This window comes from Macaca nemestrina, chromosome 7 (assembly GCF_043159975.1).
Source record: "Macaca nemestrina isolate mMacNem1 chromosome 7, mMacNem.hap1, whole genome shotgun sequence".
NCBI lineage: Eukaryota > Metazoa > Chordata > Mammalia > Primates > Cercopithecidae > Macaca > Macaca nemestrina.
Window position 1 is genome coordinate 167616946 of NC_092131.1, and position 15612 is coordinate 167632557.

Consider the following 15612-nt stretch of genomic DNA (forward strand, 5'->3'; position numbering starts at 1 on the left):
GTATCTTCTCATCTTTGAGGTTTTGGTGCTAGTGCTGAAGTATTACACTCACCGTCCAAGGTTTACAGGACTTTTGTTTTAATACGGAACAGATGGAACCGTTTAGTTCTGCATCTTTGCAGGTGTACCTAATGTGCCGACCAGGACTCTGCTTTATATCCATTGAAAGCAAGAAGTAATACAGTAAAACTGTGCCTGGCTAGAGGCTTTGAAGGAATGGAGTGTTCTGTTTGGATTCTATTCACTTGGAAGGATGAAGGTGAAAACAATTCAGAACTTAAATTTCCTTTGAATGCAATTTGGAAGCATAGCCAATGGTTCCACTTTTCTTCTCCAGTAAGTTTGGACATTCTGATCTACTTGGTGTTTTATGATAGAACTCCTAGTGTGCCTGAGACTTAGATTGTGAAGATACTTTTTTAAAACTAGCTGTCAGACGATATAAATGGTTTTCTATGAGATAAGGCTGGATGAGAACTAATACTTGTACGTATACTTTTTTGACTGAACTTCTGATTGCCACTTGTTTTCTTTCGGAACTCATGAAAATAAAACACATTGGATGGAGGGTGGGAGTAGGAAGGAGAGTTATGTGTTTTAATTGCATGCCATTGCTGCATATCGAGACACAACATAGAGTATCCCTGGCTTTTGACGTACAGAAGAAAACACATTTTTCTACCTGCTGTATGGCAGAGGTTCACGAACACCTGGAAGGATGACTGCAGCACAGATTGCTGAGCCCTGCTCCTGAGTGTCTGATTCACCAGGTCCAGGGTAGGGCCTGAGAATTTGCACTTATGAAAAGTTCTCAGGTGCTGCTGGTGCTGCTGTTCCAGAGACTACATTATTGAGAACCACTCTTTACTAACTGTAAATCGTAGAACTCTACACAAAAGCTTAGTTTGGTCTGGGATAAGAAGCACACAGGTTATGGAGCAAATCGTGAAAGATTCAACCCTTGATCCCAGCCTTGTGTGAACTCCAGGTACCAATTAGTACACAGTGACATAACACAATTCTGGGTTTTCGTGATTGCAAGTGATAGCCAAGTATCAAGTGAGAAATTCAGTTTTGTTTGCAAGGCTTAGAGAGGCCAGGTGATTCTAGAAAAATGGGCCTTGTGTTTGTTTTAAACCGGTAAAGAGCTTTGAGTGCTTATTAAATTGAAAGCTTTTAAAATCTATTTTGTATTGTATTGTATTGTATTGTATTGTATTGTATTGTATTGTATTGTATTGTATTGTATTGTATTTCTTTTGAGATGGAGTCTTGCTCTGTCGCCCTGGCTGGAGTGCAGTGGCGTGAGCTTGGCTCACTGCAACCTCCGTCTCCTGGGTCCAAGTGATTCTCCTGCCTCAGCCTCCCAAATAGCTGGAATTACCGGCACCCACCACCACACCTGGCTAGTTTTTGTAGTTTTAGCAGAGATGGGGTTTCACCATGTTGGCCAGGCTGGTCTCGAACTCCTGACCTCAGAGGATCCACCCGTCTCAGGTTCCCAAGGTGCTGGGATTACAGGCTTGAGCCTCTACACCTGGCTCAAAACCTCTGTGTTTTTCCAGATACTAAACATGCTTCTTGTTTGAGGGAAAAAAAAAAGTCTTAACAATAACGTAGGAGAATAAGAGAAACGTTTTTCCAAAAAAGAGAAATCATTGTGATTATCTTATTGGAATGTTGAATAATATAGTCTGCTTCATTAATCATCAAGCATGCTATGGATTTTCCATTTTTATAAGATCTGTATCTCAGTTCAGGTAATACTGATAATTTTGTACTGTATTTGAAGATAAAAATATAGGCCAAAACCATAGACCTTGCATAGAAACTGGGTAATGAAGACAGCTCTAGATAAACACATAGATACACACACACAGACACACATCTATATATAAAGTATGCACACATATATTTTTTAAAGTTTTAAAGCTTTTAAAGCAAAAGTTGGCCCCTTCCCTCTCCCAGAGTGGGCAGCCCCTCCCCTCTTTCAGAGTGGGTGGGAACAGCAGGTGCATGAGTAACTTTCCTTATGAGCCAGGGGTCCTTCTGGACACACTGCTGCCTGGCCACGCCCCTTTCCCTTTCATGGTTCTCCTTGACCAATAGGCTTGGAGCATTAAGGCCACGCCCCTATTCTACATTCTACTGGTGCCCTGGTTACCACTCCTGTGGCTCAGTCACACAGCTGCCTGGTAGGTGACTGGAGGTCTTGATCAGTGCTCGCTGGGATTTCGCTGTTGTGGCCCCAACCCCACCTCCCTTTCCCGCCCCACGATGGCAGAAGAAACTCCGCAGAGCAGATTGGCCGCAGCCAAGAAAAAGGTAAAAACGCACCAGGTCATGGCCCCCAACCCAGCTACAGATCCCCTCCGACGACAAGACTGCTGCCAGAGCCCATATCACTGCTGAGGTACACTGGACAGGGCCCTCCAATGCAGGTGCCTCTGGACTCCCCCCGCAAAAGTCTTGTCAGTCAGCCCTGCCCCTTCAGCATCAGCCCAGTCCCTGCCCTTGCCCATCACTCCAGGGTGACTTTGGGCGGGTGACTCCTAAGCCTCCCCTCTCCATTACTAGGCTCTCACCTCCTGCGACCAAAGCTCGACCTCCCTGGGCTCTTTGCGCTCTTGTCTCCAAGAACCTGGGTTCCCCAGCCACAGGCCCCACCCTCGCCAGTCATCCCTGGGTGACTTTGGGCTGGTGACTCCTGGAGTTCCCTGCTGCAGACTCTGCCCTCCTCTCCTGCTGCCTCAAGGTCAACCTCCCTGGGCTCTTTGCGCTAGCGTCTCCAAGGTCCTGGGTCTCAACCCTGTGTTTCCCTCCCCCATCGTGGAGTGGTAACTCGGACATTGCGCTGATGTGGTCCCTCCCCCCAATCAGGAGGAGTGGAATGTAGTGATGTCACAGTCTGCCTGGGAACTGTCATTACTGGAAGACCGGCCTTTGATCTTATGACCCAGTCCCCTAAGTGTCCCCACCACATTTCTTGTTCCTCTGCTCACAGTGCAAATTTCCAGCTGGAAGGGGAATGGAGACTGTGGGACCTAGGAGCAAGAGGTTCCAGGCTGCCTCACTCCCTTAACATCGACATTGACGGGGGGAAAGCCTACACTTCCCCTGTGAGCGCAAAACGTTGACCGTACCTCCAAGTGGCAATGGGAGAATGGTTTTGGTTTGGTTTTCTCCCAGGCTTCTACTTTCCAGAGAGATTTTAACGTTTTTTTCTGAGTTCTCCACCTCATATTCTAATTCTCCATGGTTCTGGGACCAGACTGCCCTTCAGTCAGTCGTCTCTGAAGTGAGATTTGCTCCTCTTCTGTGGAATAGATCTTGGGAAACTGAACTTGACAGCTTGACTCTTCCTCATATTATCTCGACCTGGGTTACTTTGAATGCCACAGGATAAATGTGAGACATCTTTCTGAAGCATCAGTTTCCCTTGATTCTCTTGAGATTAAGAGAAAAAACATGAATATACTTAGGGATGACAGTCACATAGGCTTCTGAGAGAATACCAGACTTCTCTCTGAAATGAGGCTGGGTAGTCCTCTTTCTGATAAATTCCGGGTTTAACAGAATGGCTGCCTTCTGCTGTGAGGATACATTGATATAGAAGTTTGAGAGGTACTGGTGCACTTCTTCACACTAACAGACGTGTGAGGATGTATGACTCTAAACCGCAGGGCATACGGTTCCTGCCTACTTAATGTTTACTTTTCTACCTCTGCCTCTGGTTTTGGTCCCTGGCAGCTGCTATTCTTGGCAAGACCGCAGAGCTTGGAGTCAGAAGACTGAGTTTCAAAGTTCCAGTATCGTCTTTTTCTTTTTCTTTTTTTTTTTCTAGCTATGATATCAATCCCTCTCAGTCCCTAAAAGATTGTGACAACACCTCTTATACAGCTGTTAGTGTCATTAAATCAGATGGTGTATAAGAGTATTTTGTAAAAACTCTAAGGGAGGATGTGGCTGTAGGGGCCGATAGGTCTCATGAGGATTACTGCTCTTCTTTCCCACAGTTAAAAGAATATTGGCACAGAAACAGCCCTGCTGTTCCAGCAGAAGCAAAGAGGAACAGGAAAACAAATGGCAGTAGCCCTGAGACATCCACTTCTGCTGGTTGCCACTCAGCTCGGGATGTGAGTCTTGGTGGCCAGGCTCCTGGGGACAGGGGACCAAAGGGGCAGTAGAGGGTAATTGTTAAGATTGTGGATGGACCGTTGGGTACTGGTTAAGAATTCTGGGTTTAGCCAGGCACAGTGACTCATGTTTGTAATCCCAGCACTTTGGGAGACCAAACCGGGCAGATCACAAGGTCAGGAAATTGAGACCATTCTGCCTAACATGGTGAAACCCCGTCTTCACTGAAAAATACCAAAAAAATTAGCCAGCATGGTGGTAGGTGCCTGTATTCCCAGCTGCTCGGGAGGCTGAGGCAGGAGAATGGCATGAACCAGGACACGGAGCTTGCAGTGAGCCAAGATCTCGCCACGGCACTCCAGCCTGGGAGACAGAGCGAGACTCTGTCTCACAAAAAGCAAAAAAAAAAAAACGAATTCTGGGTTTGAATCCTGCCTTTCCATCTGCTAGGGATATGATTTAGGGCAAGTTGCTTGAGATTTTCGGGCCTCTTTTTACACATCTGTATAATAGAGGTTCTATTGTTTGACTTCCATTTGTGAGGTTTAAATGAGATGTCTTATTGTTGTTTTTATGTTAATCCCTAGTACATGGCCTGCTGTAAACACTCAGGGCACCCACGATATGGTCATTGCTCTTTGATTTTCCTCATCCCCAGTCTCAAGGGGAAGCCAGGACAATGAGAACAGCCACTTGCCATCAGGAGTCACTGATGTCAGGCCCCAGGGTGGGATGGTGGGGAAGTAAGAGCCATGAGAGAAGTTGGCACAAAGGAGTTACGGGACAAAGGGTCCAAGAGAGGCAGAAAAGAAAATGTTGCCAGTTGATGTGAATGAAAGGAAGTCAGAGGGCTTAGACACTGAGGGGAACACAATATGTCCATGTGTACTCTCTTGTAGTCAGCAACAGGTATCCACGGGGCGGGCCCTACATCATGTGCTACCCTGAAGGATCTGGAGGTGGGAGGCTCTGGGTGGAGGTGCAGTGACCAGGCAGGCCAGCCCTCCAACCTCCTCCCACAGCAGGGACTCGGTGCCCCTCTGCCAGCTGAGACAGCCCACACACACCCCAGCCCTAATGATTGTTCTCTCTACCTCTCCCCCAACTCCTGCTCCACCTCCTCCCCTCTGCATGCACCTCAGAGCCCGTGCCAAGAACAAGCGGTAGTCCTTGACTCGAGGTCCGTCAAAATCAGTCGACTGAATAACACCATCAAATCTTTGGTAAGAGTCCAGTGGGATCCCCTGATTCCAGGCTGCCAATCCTGGGCTCCAGTTTCCTCTTGGGGCTCTGAAGAAAGGGGCTGGGGGCCGTGGGGCAAAGGACAGATGGGGAGCTGGGGTGCCTAAGCCTCACCTGGAGGGACCCCAGAGCACGCACCATGGCTGTTCTTTTGCTGCCCTCTTTGCCGACTGTCTCCTCTTCACACACCCCTCCTGGAGTCCTTGCTACACACGCCCTGGGGTTGTTGCCTCTTGGGGAAGTGCGAGCCTGACTGGTTGTCAGGGGCCCCGTATTTCTGCCGTGACTCAGTCCCTGATTTGCTCTTTGATTCTGGACAAGCTGCCTCTCCTTTCTGGGCTCGTGTTTCCAGAGGAGGTAGTGAGTATCAAAGGTGTCTGTTAGCTCTGAGAGTCCGAGATTTAAAAGCCCCCTAGAACGGAAACCTCAGGGCCAAGAGCTCCTGTGTGTCCTTTTCCGTCCTATATATACTGTGAAGAGCCGTACCTGGCCCATACGTGCTCAGTTAATGTGTATTGAATGAACGCACTTTTCTAAATCACAAGCGGGCAGGAGGGGGGCCTTTCTCCAACTCCATCTCTAGAGGTTTATGTTCCTGTCCTCTCAAGAGATTTCAGATTCAGACTTTGAGTTCTGTGGCTGTGGGTGAAAACCAACAAAGACCCAAATCCTCTGTCCTTGGGACCTTGAGGAGAGTTGACCAGTTTGTGTTCCCGTTGGGTCTGAGAACTTTGCCTTTAAAATCCATTCCTGGCCCCTGCCTACCGCTTCCTGGCCTGGGGAATAGAGTTGAGGGGGCCACCCTCCATCACCTTAATTTGACTCTCCCCACAGGAACAACAGAAGAAACAAGTGGAACATCAGCTGGAAGAAGTAACGCGATTTCTTTGCTCACGACATGATGGCTGGGTTTGAGGGGCACTCAGATGTAGATGCCCCAGTCTCGTCTCGCCCACTCCCAGCCTGGGGAAGAAGGCTCACCCCTCAGATTCCACCCCATCCCCACAGGGTCCCTGATAACCTGGTCTCATGGGTGGGCCTGTCCTGGGGCATTGGTGGCATTCTGGGGGCATGTCTCTTGCTGTGCCACCTCTGCCTCCCCCTGGTAAGAGCTCTGTCTTCCTCTTCCTATAGGAAAAGAAGGCAAACAACGAGAAACAGAAAGCCGAAAGGGAGCTAGAGGTGAGTGGAGGGTGTGAAGTTTTCTCCTGTCCTCCGGGGAATGTTTCTTTCCTTCTCTTTCAGCACTTTCCTGGCTTTTCTCCTAAAGGTTCAAATCCAGAGATTGAACGTACAGAAAAAGAAACTAATTATTGACGTGTATCGCACGAAACGCTCTCTCATATACTTTGAAGGTGGGAATCTGGGCACCCTATCATCCTTCAACCTGGCACTTGGATAGGTCTTTAGTGGGAGTCCTTTGGGCCCCATCTCAACTCTCTCATTACAGAAGAGTCGAAGGATCTGGCTGCCCGCCTGCAACGTTCATCGCAGCGTACGGAAGAGTTAGAGCGGGCTCTGTCTGCTGTCACCGCCACACAGAAGAAGGCGGCGGACAAGGTGAGTCTGACCACCTGCCCCATCTCCTGGGAGCCCGGCTTCACAGATGGAGGAGTGAGCCTAAAGGTCCCTTCTGCAGGATGGAGTGTCCTGCCCAGAAAGCGGCATGGCCATGTCTCGCTGCTTTTGTGTCTGGTTGTTAGAGGCAGCCTGGGGCTGAGTCAGCTGCTGTGGGTGAGTTGGGGAGTGCGGTGGGGAGCGAGCACTGGACACAGAGCTTGGAGGCCAAGTGCCTGCCCTGCCCTTACCTGGCTGGGGTCTTGGCCAAGTCCTAGGTGGGGTATTGGGTACTTGTACTGTGAAGGTACAGAAGAGTACCTTTAGTATGTTACCATTTCTGTAGAGAGGAAACGTGTGTGTGTGTGTGTGTGTGTGTACATACTATGAAAATGTACATAAAATAAGACTGCAAGGTTCATAAAAAACTCAGGAGAGAGCAAGAGAGTGGCTGGGAGATACTTCCCTTCTGTACCTTCTGAATTTTGGACTTTGCGAATGTATCATCCTTTCAAACAGTGAACAAGAGATTCAGTTTCCCCTTCCTATCTGTGTCCCCCAGCAAGAAAAATGGGCTTAGAGAATCAGATAGATCTAGCTATTCAAATCCCAGCTCTGCCTAAGTGATCTTAGGCAAGCACTTAACCTCAAATACTCCATGTGTTTTCATGTACACAATAGAGGGAATCATAGTAACTGTCTCCTATGGTGGTTGTGAGGATTAAATGGGATTGCTAGCATGGTACCTGGTGAAGCACTCCATAAAGGTTCAAACAGTGCTGGTCATAACAGTAATAACAAGAGCAATATTAACTGATCTCTCTGGGCCTCTGTTAGGCAGCTGTAAATTCGATCTCTTTCCCTGTCCCTTCCAACTTTACTGAGTTCTTTTAAAAACCAGACCACGGGTAAATGCCTTGATCTGTACTGACCGTGTTGTATATTGAGCCTAGCCCTAGCCTGTTTAAGGGGCACTGTATGGAATGGCCCAGGTTCCCCAGATAGAAACTTCTCACTCTTCACCATCCAGTCCTCCAGCCGCAGTGAAACACTTCTCAAGACGCAGTTAGAGCGGTCCTTACAGGAGCGGGCACTGCTGAAAGCGCACGTGACACAGGTGAGGTTTTGCAGAGGGAGGGATGTGGAAGGAAGGTGACCCCAGGTGGCCAGGAGCAGGTGAGGACCAGTGACAGCCCTTCGTAACTTCTGTTCCCATTCTTGCAGGTGAAGGAATCGCTGAAGCTAGTACAGCTACAGAGAGATGAATATGCTGAACATATAAAAGCAGAGAGGGCCCAGTGGCAGGAGACGATGAGGAAAATGTCCCAGGAGGTGAGATCTGACCCTTCAGCCCCCCATCTTAGATAGGTCACTGGATCTTTCTGGGCATCTGTAACATGGGAATATACAGTCAGAGGTGGTCATGGGTCTGGGCTTTGTGGAGGTGGGGGCAGAGAGGCAGATGGTAGCCTGTGGAGCCACCAGCCCCTCTCTCCAGGGCCTTTTCCCCTGTGCTTTGGGCAGCTTTGCACCTTAAAGAAGGAGAAGCTGCATGACATGCATCGGGTGGAGGAGCTGGAGAGGAGCTTATCCCAACTCAAACACCAGATGGGTAAGATGGGGCTGGTGTGACCTGGGAGCAGGCCTGGCATCAGAGGGGGCTCTGGGGGTGGCTTAGAATGCCCCAGGGAGGTGGGTGGATGGAAGGGCTTTGAGGCAGAGGGAAAGAGGTCTGTGCCGGGAAACAGCAAGTCTTGTTATCTCCATGAGCCTGAGTGTCCCCATCAGCAAAGAGGGCCCGTTGTCAGCCACCCACAGTGCTCTCCATCTGAAAGTGGTTTGGAAGATTGGCTACCATCCGGGTGCGAGGAATCATTAGCAGTGAGGCCAAGTTTGGGGAGCCTGAGAGGAGCTGTGCACCAAGAGGAGGGTGTTTTTTGTTGGTGGTGGTGGTGGTTTTTTGTTTGTTTGTTTTTTGAGAATCTAGAGGCCCTTATTGTCTGCTTCCTTTCTCAGCTGAACCCCAGCCCCCGGAGCCCCCAGCAGTGCCCCCTGAGGAGGAGCTGCAGCACCTGAGGAAGGAACTAGAGAGGGTGTCAGCAGAGCTCCAGGCCCACGTGGAAAACCATCAACACGTAAGTCTCCTGAACCAGCCACAAAAGGAGAAGCTTCAGCAGCTGGCCGAGCCACAGAGCGGCGTCGAGGAGGTGGTTCGTTGCCCCACCTGCGGAGCCTGCCCTCCTCCCTAGCCCTCCAGGCCTTTGTTTCCCCACCTGTAAAAGGGGGCAGTGTAGCCCTCTCATGAAATGTTACTTCTAAAGGCACCTGTGAGCCAGAGCCCTGCTCTGGTGGCTGTGGGAGAGAAGAGATGATTTTTCTAACCTGCCTCCACCGTTCCCGGTGCCATGGGGGGCAGACACCGAGTTCTAGGGTCTTCAACTGCAGTGGGTGGCTGCTGATTGCTTCTCTCTGTCCAGAACAATGAGAACAAGAGCGCACTGCACTTGGAGCAGGAAGTCGAAGAGCTGCAGGAGAAGCTGGGCCAGGTGAATGAGACAGGAACCTCGACCCAGAAGGAGCCAGAGGCAGCGGTCCCAGCCCCAGGGACTGGGGGCGAGTCTGTGAGTGGTGAGACCCCCCAGGCCCTGCAGGAAGTCATGGAGAAGCTGGAGGTGAGTGAGTCCTGGAATAGGCCAAGAAGGGCAGGGGTAGGCAGGTCGCTGCTGAGAGGTGACCCCATTATTTTGGCTCCAGAGCGGCCTTATGGACCTCCTGGAGGAGAAGGCGGACCTGAGGGAGCGTGTGGAGAAACTAGAACATCGATTCACGCAGTACTGGAGGGAGAGATGCCATCAGTGAGTGGGAGGCCAGAGCAAGGCAGGGGGAGCTGCAGGGCCGTCGGAGCGGCCCCAGGGTCTGAGCCTCATCCTCCCGCAGGAAAATTAAACAACTTATAACGGAGCCAGAGGGCCGTGCCACAGAGGCCACACCGGGAGGAGGACATCATCAGGCTGGCCCAAGACAAGGAGATGAAGGTAGGGTGTGCAACCTCCTTGCGGGGGTAGGGGTCGGGGGTGGGAGTGGCGTGAAGGTGGGGGCAGGCCGCAGCCTGACACCTGAGCACCCCTCCCTCCAGGTGGAGCTGCTGGAGCTGCAGGAGTTGCTGTTGGGGCTGGTGCTGACCACAACAAAGGGCACAGAAAATTCCTGGCCGCTGCCCAGAGCCCTGATAATGAGCCCGGTCCAGGAGCCCCACCCCCCCAGGAGCTTGGGGCTGCCCACAAGCATGGTGGTGAGTAGAGCCCTCATGCAGGGCGGGCAGGCAGGAGCAGGGGGTTTGCACTGTGCTCAGATCCCCGCCTCCCTCTCTCCAAAGATCTTTGTGAGCTGAGCCTCAGCGTCAGCGCCGAGACTGGGCAAGGAGAGGCCACGGAGGGGTCTCCCCACGACAACCCTACTGCTCAGCCCATCGCGCAGGAGCACCAGCAGCACCAGGAGCACCCAGGCTTGGGCAGCAACCGCTGCGTGCCGTTCTTTTGCTGGGCTTGGCTGCGGAGAAGAAGGAGATAAACATCACCGTCATCAAAGAGCTGGTCAAGAAACTTTTTAAAAAGAAACTTATAGGGTTGATCTCCTACACAATTCATTTACTTCATTCGAATGTTAGAGCTATTCATGTTTATTTGTGTTTCTAATTTATACTTTAAGTTTATTTGTAAAAAGTTAAAAGATAGTGGATCTCTGTGGCCTTCACTGAGGTTCACTCTGGCATCCTTTAGCATTTTTCGTTTTTAATTTCATAATTGTAGGTCATTAGCATGCATATCGAGTTCGCCCTTACGTGGTGGGAGTTCAAACACCCAAAGACCCACTGTTTGCACAAAACTGTTCTCGCTGGTTTGGAATAGGCTGCCATGCTTTTTTAATGTTATTGCAGCATGTATGTTCGTTACAGAATTCAGATAAAATTTGCTTATATTCTGCTATTATGTTGGATCTAATCTTAATCACAGTGAGCCCTTCATTAGCTCAATATGCGGTTTGCCCTCAAGTGTGCACTGTTGATTACTTTGTAATAGATGCCACCGTGAGTACTGACGTTAGAGTTGTTTAAAGGCGGAGAACTGGAAACAGCCTTTCCCCCATTTTCTGTGTACTGGTTGTGGGAGTAATAAATTCTTTCAAAGGTACTGTTATCGTTCAAATAACTTCCCTTTCACCCTGATAAATATCAGTGACTGGGCATGACCTTCAGATAGTGTTTAGCATCTGTGACCAATCTGAACATAATGTGTTGATCAGGTGCCGATGGGTTAAATCACATGCTGGCATATTTCAGCTGAATGTCCATCTGGAAAATAAATTTACTGTATTAACTGAAATTCCATTCTTTGTGTAGGTATTTGTCATATATTTAAGAAAAAGGTAAAAAGAATGGAAATGGTATGACAATAACGTAAGTCTTCAAAGTGCATGCAGTCTTTTGCTATACCTCATTCAGCCAAGTATTTGTGCTCTTCCTCATTCATTGTAAGGCAGCTTTCAATTTGCTTAGAAGGCAACATTGGAAGGTTAGAGTTCATCAGAAACATAGAATGCTAAAATGTGAGTTCAGCTGAATAAATGTGAAAGTATTGGATTAAACCTGATAGGTTTTCCAGAAACGGAAAAAACTCAGCTCTGAAACTTTTCTAAGCTGATTTTTAGAAAATTTGAAAATGTAAATCAGCCCTATGCATAATATAGTTTCTCTAAAACTTTATCTTAAAGAGTCATTTTCAAATAATATAACTATTAAAAAATGTAACTGCTATCTTAGTGTTCTGAAATAAGTTAAAACATTTTAAAATATGAACACTGTAGTTTAAAAGAACGAAACGGTGGGAAGGAAAAGTAGAGAAAGAAATGCCTATTCCAGCCCAAAGCTTTATTTGCCAAGTTTTCTTAGAATGAATTTTACCAATTTATGAATTCTTGTAAACAGAATTTATACTGGAAATACTGAAAGACTTTTCCCCTAACGTGACATTATTGACTGCTGGTGTGATGCTACTCTAATGTAATAAATGATTAAGTTGTTGCAAAGCGCTGTTTTTGCCTTAAAATTTTATTTTGCGAGTCTTGAAAACTATAGTGTTAAAGGTATTGATACTGTGCAAATGCCGGGCATGCTTGGCATGAGATAATCTGTTTCATTTTTACAAAATTGTAATATAACTATGCAAGTGTTTATAAAAAGAACACAGATTTACAGAGTTATGGGATTTTAAAAGTTATGGAGTGAAAAAAGTTATGGGATAAAAAAGTGAAAAATTGTGGCAAAAATGTAGAAAAAAGTTTTATGCAAAGTTACCAAACATTATGAAAAAGAAGTTATGGGATTTAAAAAACAAGTCATGGGATAAAAATAAAAATTCAAAGCAGTTCCGTGTCAGCAAAGCCTGGAGAAGTGGGGCTGGAGTCTCCACCGCCACCATGACCCTACCACCCCTCCCCAGTCACCCCTTTACAATTAGGGTGGCAAGACAAGACCTTAAAAAGTAAAAATGTTAAAGCATGACTCTGACGGCCTCCTTACTCTCAGCATAGCAACTTTTCTCTCAGGGGGGCTCCCGCCTTCTTATTCAGAGAGGTAAGTGAGGCAGGACAGTGGGGCTAACTGTGGACCAGGCAAGGACACGGGCTGCTGGCGTGGGCCCCCTTCTCCAGTGTACACATTTTGTCTGTGTAACGTTTTGTATATTCCAGAGGGTAGGGCCGCCGCTGTATCGGACCTAGCGGTGGTTGGAGCTGGCACATGGGGAGGAGGTTCTAATAATTATTTGTGGCTGGGAAACTTATTTATTGCTAGCATAGGACAGAGGAAGGAGGCGGGGATGGGGTCGTGGCTCCCTGGTGATGCAACTCCTGTTTATTTTGCTTTTTATTTTGGAATAAACAGATTTAACCATACTCCTCGGCCTGGTGTGTTCCCGTTTCCCTCAATGGCTCCTAGAGTTTCTGCCACCAAACGAGGAGCCCCAGAGTGTCTTGAGCATGTCCAGCTAGGCTGTTGGGGACCTTCCAGGCTTGTTACCTGTATGCTGCCTGGTGGCACCTGGGGGATTCCACAGGGACTGCCATGGCGCCTACTGGGCGCGGTCCCACCCTGACAGCCAACAGGCTCAGAAGCCTGATCTAGCGGTGGCCGGGAAGACAGGTATCAGCACCAAGGGCACTGACTTCCACCCAGCCCAGGCGTCTTCCATTCCGTCCCCGTGCCTCCCTCTCCTGTCTGCACCTGGTGGCCTCTTCTGTCTGTCCCTCCAGAGTGCCGGCTGCCCCGCAGGCTCCCTCCAGGCTGCGTTCATGGCCCTGCCCCCTGGTGGCCAGAGCCGGCTTCACAGGATAAGAGCCAGGGAAGCTCCAGGGACTTTCCAGGAAAAGTGAACCTTGGAAAGGGTATGGCCTTTTCACTGCTCCCAACAGCACCCTAGAAATGGCTTGGCCTTTCCCCTCCCCTGAGCTCCACAGAGAACACAGCCAGCAGAGGACACATTTCCCCGCCATCCAGAAATGGGTGTGAGGGACAGCAGGACTGGTAGAGACTGTCAGGCCACACAGCTGCCTGCACAGCACTCCCATGCTTGGTAGGGGGTGGGAGGGATGGCGGGGGCTGGCTCTCCATAGGCCAGGCAGGACAGGGAGGCTCACTGGAGGTGCTTCACTTTGGAGGGGCAATGTCGGGGGACAACTTTCTCTCATTGTCGCACAAGATTCCAAAAAGACAGCATAGTGACTGATTCCCAGTGCTAGAGGCCAGGCGGCCAGCCACATGTAGCGGTGTGCGTGTGTGTGTGTGTGTGTGTGTGTACTTATAGATATTTATAGAACAGGGCAGGGACATACCACAGAGGGGGGCACACGTTTTCAGCAACAGACACACATGGAAGTGTCAGCTCACCACTACAACAGACCAAGTCACAGATGAAGGGGGCTGGCTTTGGGGCCAGGGGAGCCACTGTCAAATCACAGAACAGCCACCCAGGCAGGCTTGGAAAGGGAGGTCTCTGAGAATATGGGGGGATATATTTAGAGGTCGAAGGAGGGCCTGGGACTCTCAGGATGGAATGGACTTGCCGGACCCTATCGGCTGGCAGTTGGAAAGAAAGCAGAGAGAAAACAGGAGGGAGAAAAGTGAGCAGAGAGCTGATGAGGCAACTGCAGAGCACAGATGTGCCACAGCAGCTGTGGGAGGGCCGGGCACAGGTGTGGGCGTGTCAAGGTTCCTGGAACCACAGCCTGGGGGCTGTGGCGGCCCTCCCCACCCCACTCACGCTGGCCTCGTCCACGGCACCCAGGAAATGCACCCACCGGTCAGACCAGTGCTCAGCCTCCTCGGGCTTCCCTCTTCTCTGGTCACACTGTCTTCCAACCCACTGATCTGGGACCACCTCTCGCCTTGGGGAGCCCAACGCAACAGCCACCAGGCCTGATAGAGAAGGAACACTGCTTGAACCAGGAATGATGAAGCTAAAAGGGATGGATGGCTGAAGTGATCGCCGGAGAACCCTCTGGGCAGTCAGAAGGCCCAGGATCCTCTGAAGGGACCCTGGGGGAGGCAGGGAGGGCAGGCAGCCGGATGCCACTGGCTACAGACTTATAAGTCTAATAGGGGAGCCTCAGCTTGTTGGGGGTTGCAGGTCGCGTAAGTGAGGCTGGGCCCTTCCTGCTGGGAAAAGCAGAAGAGGGAGAGTCCATGGCAGGGGAGGTGGGTGGGCTTCCCGGGCAGAGCTCAGCTGGGAGTCCCCTTGGTTCAATAGCAGCTCAACCAGGCACTGTGGACCCCTTGGCTGAATAGCAGAGGCGACCTCTAGGAGCAACAGGCCATGGTGCATGAGCCTGCTGACCGGCGATAGTGCTTCAGCGGGGACCAGGGACCCTGCCTTCCGTCACACGCTGGCAGCTATGATGGGACCTGGGAGGGAGAGAAGGGGGCTGTGTGTCCCCGCCTGGCCTGTGAGGTGTGTTGTGGGTTGACCCTGTGTATGGGACTCTCGAGGTTTTATCCTAGATCACCACTGGATTGCCGACAGATAGGGGTGGTGGGACACTGACTCTCACCCCTCCTCTGCAGTGGCTTTGGCTCTCAGCACTCCCAGGCTGGGAGCCGGATACTCTGCCCTGGCAGCATGACTCAGACTGCACAACAGGTACGGCGTGCCCAGGATGACATTCCTAGGCCTCTGGCCGCCTCAGAGTGCAGCCCCACACACAACCCCCTCCAAGCTCTAAGCCCTTACACCATAAACCATGAGCTCTCTGATGGTTCCAGAGAGCACCCACGTCTGTCAGCTTGGGCACAGAGCCTGTTCCAAGAGCCCCAGGCTCAGCCATGGGGGCTGGGGGACTTTGGGGCCTTAGGAGCCAGCCCTCGTACCTGCGTCTGGCAAGGACTCTCGGCACCTGCAGCCAGGAGTTGTCCACAGACCACGTGGGCGTGCTGACGGTGCCCGTGTTGATGTCGCCGATGACGCTGAGCGCCTCCTTCAGCATGTGGTGCATGCACAGCATCTCGGTGCACCGCTGCGCCTGCTCTGCTGACTCCTCCATCAGCGTGTTCTGGTCCCCACAAGAGTACAGGGATAGGACTCCTGGTTGTCCTGCAGGTTCAATTTCAGGGCGCCAGGGTGGACA

The 15612-nt window shown here is 50.3% G+C and overlaps 1 protein-coding gene across 2 annotated transcripts; it reads left to right on the forward strand.

The window, feature by feature from the left end:
- Positions 1 to 1639: 1639 nt before the first annotated feature.
- Positions 1640 to 12782, forward strand: LOC139355481 (golgin subfamily A member 8B-like). Of its 2 annotated transcripts, none has more exons than XM_071067136.1 (16): positions 1640 to 2325; positions 4017 to 4136; positions 5280 to 5360; positions 6214 to 6252; positions 6514 to 6561; positions 6650 to 6734; positions 6830 to 6939; positions 7967 to 8053; positions 8161 to 8268; positions 8461 to 8548; positions 8953 to 9071; positions 9414 to 9608; positions 9691 to 9791; positions 9874 to 9971; positions 10073 to 10228; positions 10313 to 12782. In XM_071067136.1, the coding sequence occupies exons 1-16, from the start codon at positions 2278 to 2280 to the stop codon at positions 10504 to 10506; spliced, it is 1677 nt and encodes a 558-aa protein (XP_070923237.1). In that variant the 5' UTR covers positions 1640 to 2277; the 3' UTR covers positions 10507 to 12782. The 2 variants fall into 2 exon arrangements, with proteins under 2 accessions (XP_070923237.1, XP_070923236.1); XM_071067135.1 differs by lacking the exon at positions 1640 to 2325 and adding an exon at positions 2950 to 3119.
- Positions 12783 to 15612: the final 2830 nt, after the last annotated feature.

Bases quoted from the DNA above. Each gene is read 5' to 3' on its own strand.
- LOC139355481 (XM_071067135.1), top strand. From the start codon at position 2,952: ATGACCCAGTCCCCTAAGTGTCCCCACCACATTTCTTGTTCCTCTGCT. The intron at 6,940-7,966 runs GTGAGTCTGACC...TTCACCATCCAG, and splicing joins AGAAGAAGGCGGCGGACAAG to TCCTCCAGCCGCAGTGAAAC. The intron at 8,269-8,460 runs GTGAGATCTGAC...TGCTTTGGGCAG, and splicing joins TGAGGAAAATGTCCCAGGAG to CTTTGCACCTTAAAGAAGGA.